Source organism: Aspergillus tubingensis, assembly GCF_013340325.1.
Source record: "Aspergillus tubingensis WU-2223L DNA, scaffold_11, whole genome shotgun sequence".
Classification (NCBI taxonomy): Eukaryota; Fungi; Ascomycota; class Eurotiomycetes; order Eurotiales; family Aspergillaceae; genus Aspergillus; species Aspergillus tubingensis.
In genome coordinates, this window is record NW_023336285.1 from 764,060 (window position 1) to 783,199 (window position 19,140).

Here is a 19,140-nt window from a genome sequence, read left to right on the forward strand (position 1 = left end):
GTATTCTATTCTGGGATATTATTTACAGTTTTCTGTCTTTATCCTCGCTTGACATATAAGTAGTGTGAGGTGATGGAAGTGATTATGTGGTGTGGTAGGTAGAAATGCCCTATAGGGTAAATAGTAGATAGCTTCCTCTCACTCCCTCACTCACTAAAAATACTGCCACACTGCATGCACATGCTACCTCAACATACTAGCTAGCACACAGCCATAAGGAGTATCTATCTGCGAAGCAAAGAGCATAGAACCCCACAGAACTTCCTGGAACCGGACTCAATTCTCATCATCTCATGCAAGCTACGAATCAGGGCCATGCGTTAGTTATAACCAGGGCCTGAGTGGTCAGTCAACACCTATGTCAATCCATTCATCCCACCACTTTAGACTACGGTTAGTGTGTTGGGATGTGCCTTGCCTGCCCCTTTAGCAGGTTAATCATAATAAACCTGTTACTAGTATAAGCATCAACATCATCGCTCTCAACCGACGCACAAAGTTAAAGTTGGGTCAGCGCTTACTAGAGTAGGAACTGTAGCTGCCTATCCGCAGCAGGGGCTCGGCTGACTTGCCCGTTCTAATGCAGAGAATGGTCAGGTGGTATACGGTTATTCTGGTTCGTGTTTCGTAGACAATGCCAATATACACTACTTACGCAACGGGTATTGTGTCCGTCTGTTGAGTGTTTATAGCTTTTTTATGGAAACGGGATTATGGCTGCCGGGTGGCGGGAACGGAGCTTTGATACGGTCGGATGTATACCGGATGCTCTTATGGATGGATGTAGGTGCTTGTTAGTCCTTAATTGTCGAGTTTATAGTGATAATGTGATGAAGTGGTGGGTGAATAGGCATCACCATAACGTAGTCTGTATGGCGTGCCTATAGATTCGACCGTATTGACAAACTAAGACCAAGCACATCCAGGTCTCCGTGTCACCTCCGCATTTACGCAAGGAGTGATGAGGAGAAGACGATCGCAACGGATGAAAAGCGAAAAAGCTGCGAGTCAAGAGATCTGCTCAGTAAGTACAATACTCGGTACGAGACTCCGCAAGGACAAGAATGGCGGGGTAGGTAGGTGGTAGGCGTCTACGTGGACAGGCAGGCATAAGGCAAGGAAATCCAGTCGTACACCCATTTGTGAGCAGATGCAGGCCTTGTTGATCTGAAGCAAAAAGATGAGGATGAAGAATTTAGGTGACCAGAACCGGCGGTTCACTCCCTGTCTCTCTCTCCACTGGAATACGGCGGGAACACCCTTCCGTGGATCCACTTGTCCCGTTCCACTGACTCTCCTGGTTGAGATGGCGCTGTTAACCTTCTCTCATGCAGTGGTTGGGCTCATGCCCGCCCGCTTATTGTGCTTGCTTTCTAATGGGAAATTGGCGCAAAGGCAATGGCTCTCTCGCCATGTACGTATACCCGATGCGGTAGAGTAGTATGGAGTGCAGGAGGGGTCTTGTCACGGCCATTCCGTTGGTGAGTGGGGCGTGTTTCAACCCAGGCATTGTCGCTCCATCATGAATGCTTAATTTTCCCAAGCTGGCTAACTCGAATTCCCTGTTGTAGCAAATTGATCGTGAGGAGTGCACTTGCAGCGTCAGCACCTGCTGGGCTTTCCGGTGACCGGGCACGAGTGTTGGTTAGCCATCGTGACTAACAGAAGCTAGGCGACCTAGTGTCTTGTACCTGCCTGACCCTAAGACCGGCTTGACTCGTAGAAAAACGGAGGACTCGTGGGCTGAGAGAGCATAGCGCAAACTCTCCAGCTTCAATAGCAGCACCTGCTTAGGTGCTGGGTACATACAAGGTACTGTAATCTTCGTTACGGATTTCCCCATTGGGCGATCCGCCGTCTCCCACGACGCTTTCTTTTGTGCTCTCTCTCGGGCGAGTGCCAGAGGGAGAGGGAGAAAGAATCCACTCATGACCTTGGCTCTTACACAAAAAAAGCCATCGTCATGACCATCTGACCATCCATGATCATCAAGCTTAATCGCTAGAGCGAACCGGACGAGTGCTAGAGTGAAACCGGCGACACGCGGATAAATCAACGGAAAAGGGGAAGAAGCGAGGCACGGTCGGACCCAGACGCCTAGTCCGCTTTGTAAGTAGTGGGAAAAAGAATACGGCGCCAGAGCCTCTCAAGCTCCGAGCTCGAGCTCCAGCCAGCCTAAGCTCTAGCTCCACTTCCGAATTCGTCGTCTGGCAGATGGCGCGGACTACTACTCTTCGCCAGCCGTTTCGAATCACCGTCAGCCGTGAGGTCCAAGCCCTCGGAAACATAGTCCTCCAATAAAAGTCCGCTCTCTCCTCATGTCAGGGAAGGCAGAACATCTGATGAGAGGGGAAAGACAGCGTGGGAGGGCAAGGTCGAGTGAGGAGACCACCTGCGATGGAGGAGGACAGACCGTTGACCAGGACCCCCAACACGGCGATCCGTCGGTCGCGATGACACTCACGTACTCCCTGGATGTAAGTAGGTGTGATTAGTAGGAGTAGCAGTATTAGTAGTATGACTATGAGCGTTTACGGAACAGCTAGTTGTAGTACCTAGTCCTACTACAGGATCATTTGCAGGCGGCCTCTGCCTATTTTGCACGGAGCCTTCCCGGGGTGCCGTGCGCATAAACAGGGAACCAGTCGCCCATGACAAGATCACAGACCTGCCAGATTGAATTTGTCTCTGGTCACGGGAAGAGATGTAATACATCCAGTACCTACAGGAGTCACTTCCAAGCCATCCGTGCCTGCTTTGGTGGACAGATGGGTTGGCCGTCCTGGATGGAAGATTCATCTGCAGTGCCTTGAATGTCCGTGCTGGGGGCGCACAGGAGAGGAGATCTGGCCCACTTTTCCCCAGATTGTCAGGGTGAGGGCTTTTCTGGCCTTCCATTCCTGTCGCCGTCTGTAACACGACCAAGGCATGCTCGGAGGGGTATGTCAATCCTCGCTAATTACCGTCCGATCTGCTCTCACGAATAGCTTTCGCAGTATCTCTCAGCAGTCTGGGGAAGAGATCGGACGACTCGAAAGGAAGGCGTCAGACTGGTCAGACGGATCACAATGCAGGGAGTACAAGAGCTCCAAGACTAGTACCTCAAAGGGAAATTGGCCTGTGGTGTCACTGCCCGAGCATCTGGCCATCTCCGCACTTGTCCAACACCGGCTGATGAGACCCAAGAAAATGAGAGAGACAGAGAGCGCAGCGTCCAAGGTCGTCGTAGCGTGGGGTGTGGCGTCCAGCTGAGCCCGAGCCGTGTCATCCCGGCATGCAAGTAATACATAAGACCGACTAGAACGCTACGCCCCGTCATCACCACCGTCATCGGCGTCGCTCTTCCACTGCAGCAGGGCTGTCCGCGAACACATGGTGCATTCAATGCTTCAACGTGTCCGGTCTGTGAGAGATGAAAGAAGGTCTTGACTTTTCGCCTCTCTCCTTTCGATATGCTAGAGATAGATCGAAATGCGTAGTTGCTTTTTTTGGTAGACTGATCGTCTGGTGTGGTCTTTGGGGGCCCCGAAGATTTACACTGGGAGAAGCCAATCCTCCCGTTCTTGTTCCACCAAACCATTAGGGGCCCGGGGGAAAGTTAACTGACTATACGAGAACGAGATTCCCATGATCACGGTCAGTCGGTTGCTGGTTCCCACAGCAATACAAGCACCACCACCAACTCCACCTCCACCACTGCCACCACCTGCACATACCGGTGCGAGGCTGCTCCATAATCTGGACCTGCTTCCCGCTGGCATTGTGTCATCAGGACGGATTCGGGGGTTTCCAGCTGCAGTTCGCAATCAAGGTGACGAACTCTCTCATAGCGACGCGGCCCTGTACCACTGGGGAAGGTTGCCAGTCAATCTGGTTGTATGGAGACGGCAATAGCCTCACCGGATGGGGCAGATCCTCCACGCAAGCCAGTCGCTAGTTGCTTCGGCCATCACTAATTTTTTTTCACTCTAGTCTTACAGGCTGTCAAGCCCCTGGGAGAAGCAGAGGGGAGGGGGGAGGGGAGGACCATCCATTGCATTCTGGACGGGTCTGGGGAATCACCCACACCGGCCGGTCGCCAACCGAAAGGTGTGCCCAGCAGGATCTAGTGGTGAGCGACGAGGATCATCCGTCCGGCGACCTTTCCAGGGTGCACCATCCATGCGTTGGACTAGGGAAGGTTTATTTTCTGGAGGGGGACCCTCCCAGCTGGGGCTGTTCTACTGGGTGTAAAAACAAATTTCTCATTCGAGCAGCATCATTTGCTTTTGCGTATCCACCGTGCTGGAGCAGGAGTCAGTGGAAGCTGTAGGAACTGGAACTAGGCACTCGGCACTAAGGAAGGACGACGAAAATCAGGTCGGCGAAGAGAATCGCAGGTTAACCTAGTGAAGTTTAGCATCGCTTTGGCTCGCTTCTTTGGCGTTTTTCTCCGTCTGGCGATGGACCAATCAGAATGCAAATGTGCACTGTCTTGGCGTTCCTCGACCCCCCCGCATCCATGTTAGAGTTTAAAAAAAGCGCAGCCCGGGACGGGATGGATGGATGCCCTACTGACCCTGTCTTTTTTTTTTTTTCTCCTTCTTATTTTATTTCACCTGGTTTTTGTATTTATTTAGTTATTTTGTTTGATTTTCTTGATCATCATCATTCCCAGATCCTTTGACCCGCTATGTTAGAGAAATCAATAGAAACAAAACGCCTTAGATTACTCAAAGTAGTAATGGTCGAACTGCCGGTATAGTTGGCTTGTCTGGCACGCTGCGGAATCTCCGAAAAGTGGGCTTGGCTCTGGCGCGCATTGTTGTCATTGTCACGGTTAATTATTGCGATTCTCCCCAGACAGGAAGCATTGATCACAAAGTTTGCCTAGTTTGGATGCCCTCTTGATGGGGTCCACTTCCATGCCTCCAATCACTCCCCGACCGATGAGGAGAAGAGAATGAACCAGAGATGAGCAGGAGGATACTAATGATAATCCTAATGTTGGGAAAGTCCCCATCAGCATACATCACGAGAATGTTCCTCCTAAAGGAACTGTTTCTCGGAATTTTCAGGAAATTATAATAGATTATTTTTTACTTTTTTGTGCCTTCATTAATGTTGTTGCGCACGGTAGCTACTGTACTTATGTCGGTAGTAGTAGTATTAGTAGTCTGACGGGCTCTAGAGGCGTCAGTCAGTCAGTCCATAGCTCAACCATCAGAACTATAGTACTAAGAAACAAGTTGGTAGCAAGTAAAAATCATGAATTAACCACAAAAAGACGAAGAATTATAATTATAATTATAATTCTCATAATACTCCGGGTGCAGCCCAGAAGTACTACTAAAAATTCTACTAACTTTCTCCTCCTACTATTATTACTGTTACTACCCTCTCTCGACTTGCCCACTTGGGTTGGTTACCTTTCCGTCTTGCCATCCATCCCCCTCCAAACCATCCATTCACAGAGAATTACTGTTAATACCTTGCCCCATCCCCATCCCCATCGCCATACCCGTCCATACAATACGGATTGTCAGGAACATTATTCATTCCTATGACTACTGTTCGGAATCCTATTGAATAATAAGAAAGACAAAAAAAAAAACTCAAATTCAGTTCTTTGGTTCTACTTCCTCTTGCCAGTAAAAATACCATACTATTCCTTATATTAACTCGCTTCCCCATCCTTTCCTTCTCCCGGATCTTCGAATTCAGCCTCGTTTCAAGAGGAAAGATTTCTGCCTCTAGTGCACTCCCACTCTTCAATCACTGCCCACGGACGATCCACTACTACTCCTACCACTTCTTACTACCACTACTATTACAACTATTCTTACACTAACAGCTAACTGATTGACTGATTGAAACCTGCCTATTCCCCATCCACTCACACCACGAAATCTTCCTGCTCAACTACCGACTAATCTCCCTCGGGTCCAATCCGTGCTTCCACTAAATCGCAGCCAAGTCTTGAACTGCTCCCCACTCCAATCATAATTACTCTATAGGGAGATTCTATTATCCTCAACTCACTTCTTCACCTTCCCCTCCTTAAACAAGACCTCCCCCAACAACCTCCTTCTTAAACCACCTTCTTCCCTCCCCCAATATTGCCGAAGCATTGTCGCCCGTCTACCCCTCTTCCTCGCGCTGGTCCAAACTCCCCCAACCTACCAACCAACCAACTCATTTCGCTTCCCGTTCGCTCACCTTCCTTTCCACCTCATCCTCCCACCCCCTCTTTATCGCCCTCCTCTGTCTACTTCGCAATCATAGCGCACCTCAACTTGAGGTGTGTATGGGCCAATGTTGTCCATGCAGAAATCTCACTCCTATGTGCTCCCTCCATCCGCTACCTACAATAATGTCACCGGTCTCCCTCATGCCATGCCATCGGCCAACCCGGCAGCTGAGCGTCGCGACTCCACCCGCTCGGTCATGTTGACGGACGTCCCCGCCCTCGGCGACTGCCCATTAGTAGACGACTCGTCACTCTCGCACCGAAACAGCATCAGCACCACCGACGGCATATCTAACGATTCGCCCGCCTCGTGGGATGGCGACGCCCCCTCCGATAATTCTCCCTCTGCCGAGGTCGACGTCAAAATTCAAGACGGCTTACACCATCCATTTCCGACGACCTCAGACACCTCGCCGAAAACCTTCCGATTCAACGTGATCGCATCCCACGGCATGGAGGCGTCCATGGACGAGGTCACGCCCAAGATCGAGGAGATAGATGATGTGGACGAGTTGCAAAGCATAAAACCGGTGGGAGTGGAGACATCGATGGCCCATGCGAGTTCTACCCATCCGGATTCCACGGCTGCTCCCGTCAACGTCCCACGGAAACGTGGACGACCGCGCAAACATCCGCTGCCAGCGCCCGGGAATCAGATCAAAATCACCAAGGGTCGATCCAAGACGGGTTGTATTACCTGTCGTCGGCGGAAGAAGAAATGCGACGAAACCAAGCCAGCGTAAAGCTCCCGTCCTCCTTTGACTGGTCCATCCTGTGTCGCAACGGTCGCAGTGGTTAACTTTCTTTCCCTTCCTGCAGGTGTCTCAACTGTCAAAAGAATGCCGTAGTATGCGAGGGCTACCCGCCAAAAGAAATATGGAAGAGTGGTAAGCAGAAGCTTGAGGATGGTAAGTGCACCTTGGACCGTGGCATGCTCGAGCTGCTTTGCTGTGCGTATTTACTACTCCTGGTTGCTTATCCGGCACCTTTGATCCAATTACTCTTGACACTTGTGTGAACGTTCTGACTCCTTGGTTTCACAGCAGTTCGCACCCAGAACATGGTTGCCCGCTCTCTACCTCTGCTTATCGACGGCATCGAAACCGAGATTGACCGACGCTTCCTCGATCATTTCGTCTATGGCTTTAGTCGCGTCTTGACCCTGATCAACGATGACTCCAACCCGTTCAAGGAGATATTGCTCCCTATGGCCACTCAGCACCGAGGTTTGATGCACTCGCTCATGTGCCTCTCGGGCTCGCACCTGTCGGGTCTCCATCATGATCCGATGTTGGAGGAGCGAAAGTTCTATCATTACCACCGTGCTATCAGGGATCTCAAGGATAATATCACAGCATCTTCAGGTACTGCTGAGCAGGACCCTGAGCTTCTTATCGAAGATCCCATCATCGCATCCACGATTGCTCTCAGCTTGAACACCATCTGTGAAGGAGAAACCAAAGGGGAATACCGACCCCACATGGATGCCGCCCGGTATCTGCTGTCGACGCAGCAACCGAGGAATGAGAAGTTCCGGCAGTTTATCGTCGAGTTCTTCCAGTACCATGATGTCTCCAACTCCATCACTTCGCTGGATCGCCGCCCCGCCCATCTGCAGGGCGGCTTACGGCTGCCTGACTTTGTGCCACATGCGCAGGCAGGGATGTTCCTGGGAGTGTTCGATGGTCTGTTCAATTATATCTCCGAGGTAACTCGGATTCGAGACCGGATTCGACAGCGGTCCAATGAAGGCTACGAGCCTGCGGTTGACTACCAGATTCTGGGCGACGCCGTCTCCATCGACTCCGCCATCCGGGCTTGGGAGACCTCGTATACGCCCAACACGCCGAACTACTACCTGGCCCAACTATATCGCCAGTCCACCTGGGTCTACCTGTACCGCACCATCCGCCCGTCCCGACCAAGCGACAAAATTGCGCAGGTTGTGGACGACGGACTATCTTTTCTGGACCAGCTACCTCAGGATGCAGGTGCCTACAGTATTGTGCTGATGCCACTGTTCCTCCTGGGCTGTTCTGCCTTTGTGCCCCGCCAGCGTGAGAGGATCAAGAAGGGCTTTGAGACCCTCAAGGGCTACTCCAATCTCCGCAACATCGAGCCCGCCTTCAAGGTGGTGGAGCGAGTGTGGGAAGTGATGGACACGAAAATGGAAGAAAGTTGGGACTGGGAGAAGATCATCAGCGACATGAATATGGATTTCTTGATTACCTAGGCTATTTGCCGCTTCGATTTGCATTTTGCATATTTTCTTCTTTTCGGTTCGGTCCGGTTGCATGGTCCGTCGTTCTTACTGGTGACGATCTTTTCGTTGTTCGATGTATGTATTTCTTTCTTCTGTTTCTTTTTTTCTTCCTTTTGTCTTCTTTCTTTACCATTCTTTTCTTTTTCTGGTCTACCGAATGGCGAATGGGCAACAGGACCCAAGGGGATCAGCTCCCAAAGCGAGACGGACGGACATGGCGTCAGCGGGCATGGATAGGGGCACAGTTCCGTATACCAACATACCAAAAGGGACACTGGCCGGTGGGAATGGTTTTGAGATGTATTTATATATATGACGGAGTATGCGTCTGATGAGTCGTGATGATATTTCTTCTTTCTTTTTCATTCTTGTGATACATGTATAAGATTACTGCATTGTATATACAGATAGTTAAGATTATTATCTTTATCAATCCTTATACCAGATTCCACATTACCTTGCATCACCTCCAGTAATAGCTACAGCAAACTACCTACACTAGTCAAATACCAACCCCCCAATGCACCCAGCTGAATACTAGCTACCCAAGGCAACCTTACAGCAGTAGGTCCAAATTAACTTCCACTGACACATACCTGTTCCTGAATATGCTTGCTTTTAATTTGTTTCCTTTTTTTCTTCTCCTTATCATCATCCGTCTTATTTTCTTTTTCCTTCCCTCCCTTCCCCCTGCATTCTGCAGTTCATGTGTGTGTGTGTGTATGGTTGTAGATAAGCTCCCGCTAATCTCTTTCCCCTCTCGGGATTTGGCGTACTGGTACTAATTAGTAAAGTCGGGTTGGAATTGGTTGGGCATAAATTATTGCTAGTACTATGTCCATTTTTAAGTGAATACTACTGGATAGAGGGGTATGTGAGAACCAATGGATGGGTAGGGTTGGCTTAGTGCTTAGGAGGGAGATCAACATACCTTGGCTGATCTACTGAGGTAGATTTGTTTTTGGGTACTAGTAAGGAGCGGAGCTGAAAGCCGAGAGAGAGAGAGAGGGTGTGGTATGAATGATGATCGTGATCGTCGTTGGTTTTGTGATGTATGTAGAGGGAGAATATAGAGGAGGGTTTGTTTACTGGAAGGATATTTGCCTGGTTTACGAAGGTAGGTAATAACCACAGACCGGTTTATGTTAATGCGCATAGATAGATAAGTGCAAGGAGTCAATTCTATTCTATTCTATTCGATCTATATCTGTTCTCAGGGGTAAGGTTTTATCCAGCTGCTGGAGTCGGTTACAGAATGGATGGCTACGTCGGAATTTTGATGCATGCAACGGGAGGGATGGTATCAATCCATCACTGCATAGTCCCATAGTCAAGACCTGCTTCCTCAGTCGGAACAGGTTGCATATGCTCTGTTGTTCGGGGACCAGTGTATCTCCTGTTCATCTAGTCAGTAACCACTCTCTTCTTTATAACTCATAAGGAAATAGAAAGATAACTCACCCCCTCGCAGCAACCCACCACCAAACCAGCGCAAACGCAGCGATGAAAATACCGACGCAGATGCCGTAGTTCCTTATCACTAATCAGCCTCGTCTGGATACTCAATTAAGGGATATGAACGTACATATTCGACACCGTCACCGGCACCGTCGGCGGAAAGAACAGCACCGAGCTGATAAACATAACCCATATTACCGATACCCAGTTGATGTACGGTCCCCATCTTCCCAACGTAAACGGCCCCTCGATGAACTTGACCTGCTTTCGGTATATCTGATGCGCTAGAATCACAGACACGTAGGAGAGATCTAATGCCGGCGCGGTGATGCTGAAGATCGCGGTGGCGGTGTGGGTCGAGCCGATGGCAATGCAGTTCAGGCAGATGCTGAAGAAGACGACGAACCAGACGGCGTTGACGGGGGTTTGGGTGTATGGGTTTATTTGGGAGAGGAAGCTGGGTGGTTTGTGCTGTTAGTTGGATTTGCTTGTCGGATGAGGGGTGGTAGGGAGCATACGAAGAAAAGGGTAGGGCTTCATCACGAGCAAAAGCGTAGGCCATTCGAGTGTCTGCTAGCATGGCGGAACAGCCGGTGAAGAATTGTACGAGGATTGCTAGACCCCACATCGCTGAGCCACCTAGTTTTCCTCCGGCGTTGAGGAAGATCTGGGCTGCTGGGAGGCCGGTGGGGGTGTTGAGGATGCCTTCGTAGTCGGTGAGACAGAAGCACATTGATATAGTCAGGATCCAGCCAAGTATGCCGGAGACTATCACGGCCCATTGGATGGCTAGGGGGCCTAGGGCTGCTGCGTTGTGGGTCTCTTCGGACATGCTGGGACTATGTGTGAGCAGGTCTGGGTATTGACATAGATATAAGGTGGACTTACTGTGTGGTTCCGTCGTAGTCGGTCATTGTCCATGCAACTGAGATGAAGCCTAGTAGGAATGAGAATACCTTTGATCCCCATCCGGATCCATCTGTGAAGTGGGTGAACACCCAGGTAGCTGGCTGCTTCTCGGGGGTGAACCATAACAGGGAGAAGCAGATACAGAATGTCGCGGCAACTGGTTGGTCAGCTGTGTTCTAATTACTCGAGAGAATGACTTACTATTTATTGGGGCAAACCAAAGGAAGATCTGGTGCAGAGACTTGGTGGTCATTGAGCAGATCACACCCAGTAGGCAGAGCAATATCACAGACAAGAGCACCGTATCCAATGCAGAACTATCCCGTTAGCTCAGATAGTTGACAGACTACAGGCGATGACCTACGGTGAGTATGAATACTCCCCATCCACCAGCTCCGAATTCATACTCGCACATGCAAGTAACATCTGACTGACAGTATAGGCGACACTGGACACTCCCGCCGTCTGTCCGAGGAGGTTACACCACCCCTGCACCCAGGAGAAGATGGGCACATGTTCATCTGGAACTACATGCTTTGTAACAAAGTACATGCCCCCGGCAGTAGGGTAAGCAGAGACCAGCTCTGCCACCGAGCTGCCGATACATAAGGCCATGCAGGAGCCCACGAACCAACACCATACTGCGGTTGCTGGGCCTCCTGCAGCCAGGGGTGCGCCAAAAGTGGCGGGCACTGAGCCTAATATGCCTAGGATGGAGATGGCATAAGAGACGGTGGACCATTTTGAGAATTCACGTTTCAATTCCTGGACTGTCAGGCACCAGATGGTGGATACGGGCGCTGGACCATACCTGTTTGTAGCCAATGCGGGCTAAGAGAAGCTCGTCATTGTCGTGGATGGTAGCCATCGCACTGGGAGTGTGGATATAGTTTTACCCAGAAACAAATGAAGCAACGAGAGCGTGTGGTGTGTCGGAAGCGATATTCAAGTTAGGTCTGTAGATTCCGACCAGTGATCGTCGGGATCAGTCGATGCGGAACTTCACCCGCTCAGTTGCCGATCAAGAGTCGGTGAGAACCCCGCGAGGATCACCACGAGCACTGGCGATGAATTTGAAGGATTACTAATGATAAATAAGAGCTTGAGAATGCCGGTAGGTCTTCAGTATTGGGAAAGGTCAGAAAATCGGATAGAATTCCGTCGTGGGAAGAACAAATTCGAATTTCGACAGAAGTGGCTGGGGGAAGGGTAGATGCATGAGATGCATTCTTATCAGGGCCGAACTGATAAATCCCAGCAAGGGCATCCCTACACCTCCTACGCTTATACTCCGAGGACATCCTCGCATAATTCTCGAATCATTCTGATTCATGGCGTCTGGTTTCAGATAGCTTCTTACGTTCTCAGGTAACGGACTGCGCACGGGTTTGCTCCGCGCAGTCCACCCCTAAGTTCACGTCAACTGTACTAGATAGATGTTAGAAAACCAGTGCGCCATTGAAGCGCAACAGTCTTGGTAAGCATGACATGAGAAACAACGATGAGCTTTTCATATACCAGTACTGAATTAGTGGAACCACTGGCTTTAGCGATATGAGCGAAGTCGCAGAGTATGCTCTACGCTGCGCATGCAAGGTAGGATCTGTTAGCCCTCGTAAAAGTGACAGTGACGAAGAGTGATTATATATTTGAATGGCAGCTTGTATACTCATCGCATGCAGTAATCTACCGCGCGAATCCCACATTCGTTGATGCGCTTCATTCCAAAAAGATATATATATATATATATATATATATATATATAAAAAAAAAAAGCGGGCCAAAAAATCAGTCCGGTCAAAACCAAAGATGAGAGCTTGTTCATAAGACGTCCTGATCCGCTATATTCCACCTCCCGTACTACTAGTCAATCACGAAGGTTCCGACTGGCCACTCCTCTGAGATAACTTCATGATAGGCATCACACTCCAGGCGTGCTGTCACAGCCTCCCTGATGCTGTGCCTGGGGTGGCCTTGATAAGGCCTGAGCCGCAGCAACCCAACTCTACGATAACGATGCGTTCCACTGCTGCTGGCTGCAATTCTCGTCTGTGGCTGTAGAATGAGGAGATAGAGCACTGGTGGATCAAAATTGGTCACTTCTGCAACTTGGATTAAAGTGAAGTCCGTGCTGCTGCTCGGAACGATAACAGAGCCGCTCGTTTCCGTTTCTGCGAGGTAGCCAGGTCTCGCAAGAGCGACCTGCGCCAGCTCCCTCATGCTTGCCAACGGACCAGGTCGTATAAGGGCCCTTTGTACAACCCGCGTGAGGTTCCATCGGGACTTGGAATAGCTATCGAGTCTCAAATGGAGATGCCGATACGGCGCTTCCAGTGTTAGTTCCGCGCCCTTTATATGGCCGAAGACGCCATGGAGCTGGCCGTGGGCCTTGTAATCGACAATCTTTGCTAGATACTTGTATTTGCGCAACCATCTCAACCGGGGCCACTTCAAACCGACATAAGTGTCTGTCCCAATCCAGCTCCAGGACGGCTTGCGTTGCTTTGAATAGACACCCACCGGAGCATATATTTTTCTATTATGTTCGTATTCATAACTGATATTCCGAACCTCAGAGCATTTAGCGGTGCTAGCAAGCGGCCCTGGGTAGTGCCCATTACGGTGTGTGCTCCATAATAACCCAAATAAGAGGTCCCCCCTCCATAATCCCGCGCAGTACTGTTCTCCTAGCGGTGCATGGAAGAACTCGGCCAATGCTTCGATCGCCGGCAAGCGATCTCTTTCGAATTTGAGATCCCGTGATACATAATTTTCCAGCAGCAGGTACCAATTCAGATAGGGATCTGGCATGAAGTATGCGTTGCATACTTTATCTGGCTTAGGCAGAGGAACCGGTAGTGACTCTGAAGTCTCTAAGAAAGAGGCAGTAGTGGGTTTCTTCTCTGGCTCCCTAATCGTCCCAGTGCGGCATTTCCAAATCATCTCTTCTTTAGTGTAATACAATAGTCTTTTCGACAGTAATTCCTCTTGGAATGTCCAGCCTCTGGTGGCCCAGCGCGAATGCCGTGCCGGCTCCTTGTCAACCATATCCGTGTAACCCCGAAGGACAACAGGATACGCGCGCGAAACATTATTGACGCTACTTTTGTGGGACCCTCGACGCCAAGGGAAAGGGCAGCTAAAGTACGGTGCCCTTTTGTCTAGAAATCCATCGTCCGCAGTTTCTGCGCTGGTAGCGGCGATGGTGACAGCCGCATATCGGTATATGCGGCTCATTCTTGAAGCTTCGACCGCCCAGTCGTTACTGTCATCTTGAAAAATACAGAGAGAGTCAATCCATAAGTATCGTAGTCCCAGTGCTCTAGTCACCAGGACAGCGTCCCGTAGAGTGGCTGGAAAGGTCGCTAGAGATCGTCCGCTGCGGAGATTGTCAACAGACGAGGCGCTGAGAATGAAATTCGAGTCTCCGCCCCAGCAATAGCTCAATGCCGCCCATTTCCCGGTTTCACCGTCTGCACTGACGTGTAAATGTGGTTGTATGAGCGAGTCCCCTACGTCAATGACTCGTGTGGGAAGAAAATGCGCTCCGTCTTCGTATCCATCGCATATTGCATGCTTCCGGCAGCATTTATCTAGCCAACTGACCGCCAGAGAAAGACATCTCTCAGAGCGTAGATCAAAAGGCAATTCATCACGACCAACATCTTCAAGGAGATGTGCGTCTCGCTCTGGTATCTCTGCGCCTTTTCGGCGTTAGCGTACTCTCTGAGCCTTCCAGCCTCTGGGTACCTACCCTTAGCAGTGCATATATTCAACTTTGCGATTACTCCGACATCGTTGCAGATATTCGGGTCCCGCTTCCCCTTATCATCCGGCATGACTAGGACTACCAACCGAAGGCAGTGATGATGACGACCGATTCCCTGATGGATAGAAAAGAGCAGCGGCCCTCGACATCGCTTACATGCACAATCGTCCGACTCATGCGTCTCAGTGTCAACGCAGTACTTTATGTCACTCTTTTGGGACCAGAAGTGACAATGATGTGCCCAAACCATTCTGCAAAATTCACAACCAATCTTCACAGCATCATGAAGAGCGGTGATATTCGCGTGGTGTGCCTGAAATCCCTTGGATTTGAGAATGTTGTAGGACCAGCCAGTCCAAGGGTCCCTTGTTAGATAAAGCTCACGGGTATCATGGTAAGATTGCAAGAGATCTCGGATGTCGATGCTCTGGCAGGCATCGCATAACTTCATCCTTCAGAGAATACAGGACGAGATCTTCGTTAACTCTATCACAACACGATATGAATGTCTGATTTGGATCGACTAAAGCATTTTCAAAAGACACTGGCATCTGAGGGCCACTGTCCAGACATTTCAACAGAGAAAAAGCAATCCCGGAAGTTTACGAGGCTATGCTGTGACCAGGAGCCCAACCACTGAGCCATCAATAAGAGTTGGGCAGATGAATACATCGCGCACTGCGGAGTAATTCCTGTCGTTCGCATGGGCCTTTTCATATGAAGTCTTCCCACCCACCCAAGTGCACTATTCAAAACCCGTAGATACCATAGACACCAAACATGCATAATATTCTTTATGGTTTAGGAATCAGCCGTGACTTTTATAGTTGGCTGTACCTGAGTCCGGGCATCCACATAGACCAAGAATGCCAGAAATGTGGCCGCTGAATAAGCAGGCGCTAGGCCGAGAGGGGGAAGCGGCCAAGGCCACGGGTTCTCCTCCGACGAGGAAGTGTTTAGGTGGTCAGTTGCGATTAATTGCTATACTTCCCCTTTTCTTGGTGCAAATCCTTCCCGGCTGTCGTCTTGCAGCATTCGGTGATGGTCCGTGGCTGACAGGGTTTCTCTTCGCCGGTGATCGATCCCTCTGTCCCCTCGTTCACATTCGTTGATTTGCTTCCCCCGCGTTATGAAGCACTATGGCCGACCCCAACATGTATCATACCTACGGCCAGGCTCCGGTGCCTGGTGAAAACCCCTCCGATCCCAATCAAATGGCATATCAGGTGCCTCCGCAAGGCTATCCTGCCGCTGGAGTTCCTCCCGGCCCTTCGCCTCCCCAGCCCGGTGCTGCGTACGGAGTTCCTGCCCCTAATCAACAATGGCCCGCCTATGGCTCTCCCCCGCCAGCACAGCAGCCTCTGCAACAACCACCGTCACAATTCGCATACCAAGCCGATCCGCAAGCTGCGGGGGGTGCCCCTGTGGACCCCGGAATGGCTGGGCTAGCATCTCAGATGAGTGGTTTGGGAATAATGGGAGGTGAAGGAGGAGCGGCCCGGTCAAGCAAGAAGAAGCATCGGCATGCGCACCATGAGATTGCTGGTGCTTCGGCATCCGTCGCGCAACCCTTTGCAGCTGCTCCCCAGGACCCCATGCAGCCAACCTCGCAGTTCCTCAACACCGGCTTGAACCAAGCACCTCGTCCCATCTCGCCCGCCGCGAGCATCCCCGCCCCCGTGAACCCAGCGTTCGGAGGTGGTGCCGGTGCAGTTCCGACACAAGGGAAGGTCGATCCGGAGCAGATTCCCAGCATTCCCCGGTCTCGCGATATACCTGCGCAATACTACTTTAATCATGTGTACCCGACGATGGAGCGGCATCTTCCTCCTCCGGCGGCGGTTCCGTTCGTCGCCCACGACCAGGGCAATTCGTCCCCCAAGTACGCCCGTCTCACCTTGAACAACATCCCATCCACCTCCGACTTCCTCTCCTCCACGGGTCTTCCTCTGGGCATGGTATTGCAGCCGTTGGCACGCCTAGACGGCGAGCAGCCGATCCCGGTGCTGGACTTTGGCGACGCTGGGCCGCCGCGGTGCCGCCGGTGCAGAGCGTATATCAATCCCTTCATGTCGTTCCGCTCCGGCGGAAACAAGTTTGTCTGTAACATGTGCACATTCCCCAACGATGTGCCGCCAGAATACTTTGCCCCGCTGGACCCGTCCGGCTCGCGCATCGACCGCATGCAGCGTCCGGAGCTGATGATGGGAACCGTGGAGTTCTTGGTGCCGAAGGATTACTGGAATAAGGAGCCTGTTGGTCTTCAGTGGCTATTCTTGATTGATGTCAGCCAGGAATCGGTGAACAAGGGATTCCTGAAGGGCGTGTGCAAGGGTATCATGGAAGCGTTGTACAGCGAGGAGACGGAAAATCCCGAGGATGAGGCCCCCTCAAGGCGGATACCTGAAGGCGCCAAGGTTGGCATTGTCACTTATGACAAGGAGGTGCACTTCTACAACCTTAGTGTAGGTTCTCGAATCATCCCCTGTCGCTCCCAAGCTTACAGTTCCAGGCACAACTCGACCAGGCACAGATGATGGTGATGACCGATTTGGAGGAGCCGTTCGTCCCTCTCAGTGAGGGGCTGTTTGTTGACCCCTACGAGTCTAAGTGCGTCTCTTACACGATCGTGGTGGAACTATGCAACTAACAAAACTAGGGACGTCATCACCTCTCTGCTGCAGCGCATCCCGACCATCTTCTCTCATGTTAAGAACCCACAGCCAGCCTTGCTGCCCGCCCTCAACGCGGCATTGTCTGCCTTGAGACCGACTGGCGGTAAGATCGTGGGCACGATCGCTAGCCTGCCCACTTGGGGTCCTGGTGCGCTGTCCCTACGAGACGACCCCAAGGTCCACGGCACCGATGCGGAGAGGAAGCTGTTCACGACCGAGCATGCAGGATGGCGTGAGACGGCCGGGCATCTGGCTGAAGCAGGAATCGGACTGGACATGTTTATCGCAGCACCGAGCGGAACATACATGGATGTTGCTACGATTGGTGAGTTGACACGCGCTACCCTGCCTGACTACGCTAACGTTGGCAGGCCACGTCCCTGAGGTAACCGGCGGTGAGACCTTTTTCTACCCGAACTTCCACGCACCTCGCGATATTCGCAAGCTTTCGAAGGAATTGGCGCATGCGATCACGCGAGAGACGGGCTACCAGGCCCTGATGAAGGTCCGTTGTTCGAATGGACTGCAGGTGTCAGGCTATCATGGCAACTTTGTCCAGCACACGTTCGGAGCCGACCTCGAGATCGGAGCCATCGATGCCGACAAGGCTATCGGAGTGGTGTTCAGCTACGATGGAAAGCTCGACCCGAAGCTGGATGCCCACTTCCAGGCAGCCTTGCTGTATACTTCGGCTAATGGCCAGCGTCGGGTGCGGTGCATCAACACCGTGGCTGCAGTGAATGAGGGTGGCATGGAGACGATGAAGTTTGTGGATCAGGACGCAGTGGTCGCAATGGTGGCCAAGGATGGTATGTTTGCTCTATCGGCAGGAATGACAAATGCTAACGAAAACTACAGCGGCCTCCAAGACCCTAGACAAGTCCCTCAAGGACATCCGGGCAAGCGTTTCCGAGAGGACGGTGGACATCTTCAGCGGATACCGCAAGATCTTCTCCGGATCTCATCCTCCCGGACAATTGGTGTTGCCAGAGAACCTGAAAGAGTTCTCGATGTACATGCTCAGCCTGATCAAGTCGCGGGCTATTAAAGGTAAGACCGCTCAATTCCCCTTTCGCTCACCGTCAATCGGAGAAACACGGTTGTCTGACAGCATGCAGGCGGACAAGAGGCGTCGGACCGACGCATCCACGACATGCGGATGCTGCGGTCCATCGGGTGCACGGAGCTGTCACTGTACCTGTACCCCCGCATTATTCCGATCCACAACATGCAGCCGACCGACGGATTCCCCAACGAACAGGGACAACTGCAAGTGCCCCCCTCGCTGCGGGCCAGCTTCTCCAAAATTGAGGAAGGCGGGGCGTACCTGGTGGACAACGGGCAGCAGTGCCTGTTGTGGCTGCACTCACATGTGTCGCCCAACCTCCTGGAGGACCTGTTTGGCGAGGGCCAGACGTCGCTGCAGGGGTTGAGTCCACAGACCTCGACGATCCCAGTGCTGGAGACGCATTTGAACGCGCAGGTGCGCAATTTACTGCAGTACTTCTCAACGATCCGGGGATCCAAGGCCGTGACGATCCAGCTGGCGCGGCAGGGTCTAGACGGGGCGGAGTACGAGTTTGCGCGGATGCTGGTAGAGGACCGCAACAACGAGGCGCAGAGCTCGGTAGACTGGCTGGTACACATTCACCGGCAAATCAACCTAGAGCTGGCGGGGCATCGCAAACGCGAGGACACCGCGGGGGAGGGGGGATTGACGAGTTTGGCGGGTCTCCGAGCGCCATATTGGTAGGATAGAAGGGGGGGTTGACTACAGGGTACAGGAAACATTTCTACACATATTTTGGTTCAAGAGAAAGAATTTGGAAGAGAGGGG

General features: G+C 51.5%; 4 protein-coding genes across 4 annotated transcripts; 2 read left to right on the forward strand and 2 right to left on the reverse strand.

The window, feature by feature from the left end:
* Positions 1–6,303: 6,303 nt before the first annotated feature.
* Positions 6,304–8,462, forward strand: AtWU_09600 (Zn(II)2Cys6 transcription factor; the record flags this gene model as incomplete). Its single annotated transcript, XM_035504706.1, has 3 exons — positions 6,304–6,968; positions 7,049–7,179; positions 7,276–8,462. The coding sequence occupies 3 exons, from the start codon at positions 6,304–6,306 to the stop codon at positions 8,460–8,462; spliced, it is 1,983 nt and encodes a 660-aa protein (XP_035360599.1).
* A 1,341-nt stretch (positions 8,463–9,803) lies between these two features.
* On the reverse strand, positions 9,804–11,727 carry AtWU_09601 (amino acid permease; the record flags this gene model as incomplete). The annotated part of the gene is made up of 8 exons (XM_035504707.1): positions 9,804–9,888; positions 9,954–10,025; positions 10,078–10,407; positions 10,469–10,783; positions 10,839–11,016; positions 11,061–11,176; positions 11,224–11,624; positions 11,671–11,727. 8 exons carry the CDS (start codon positions 11,725–11,727, stop codon positions 9,804–9,806), a joined length of 1,554 nt encoding a protein of 517 aa, XP_035360600.1.
* Positions 11,728–12,722: 995 nt separating this feature from the next.
* Positions 12,723–14,698, reverse strand: AtWU_09602 (HET domain-containing protein; the record flags this gene model as incomplete). Its single annotated transcript, XM_035504708.1, has 2 exons — positions 12,723–14,563; positions 14,614–14,698. The coding sequence occupies 2 exons, from the start codon at positions 14,696–14,698 to the stop codon at positions 12,723–12,725; spliced, it is 1,926 nt and encodes a 641-aa protein (XP_035360601.1).
* A 1,069-nt stretch (positions 14,699–15,767) lies between these two features.
* Positions 15,768–19,056, forward strand: AtWU_09603 (Sec23/Sec24 family protein; the record flags this gene model as incomplete). The annotated part of the gene is made up of 6 exons (XM_035504709.1): positions 15,768–17,093; positions 17,141–17,238; positions 17,288–17,628; positions 17,675–18,112; positions 18,162–18,353; positions 18,422–19,056. The coding sequence occupies 6 exons, from the start codon at positions 15,768–15,770 to the stop codon at positions 19,054–19,056; spliced, it is 3,030 nt and encodes a 1,009-aa protein (XP_035360602.1).
* Positions 19,057–19,140: the final 84 nt, after the last annotated feature.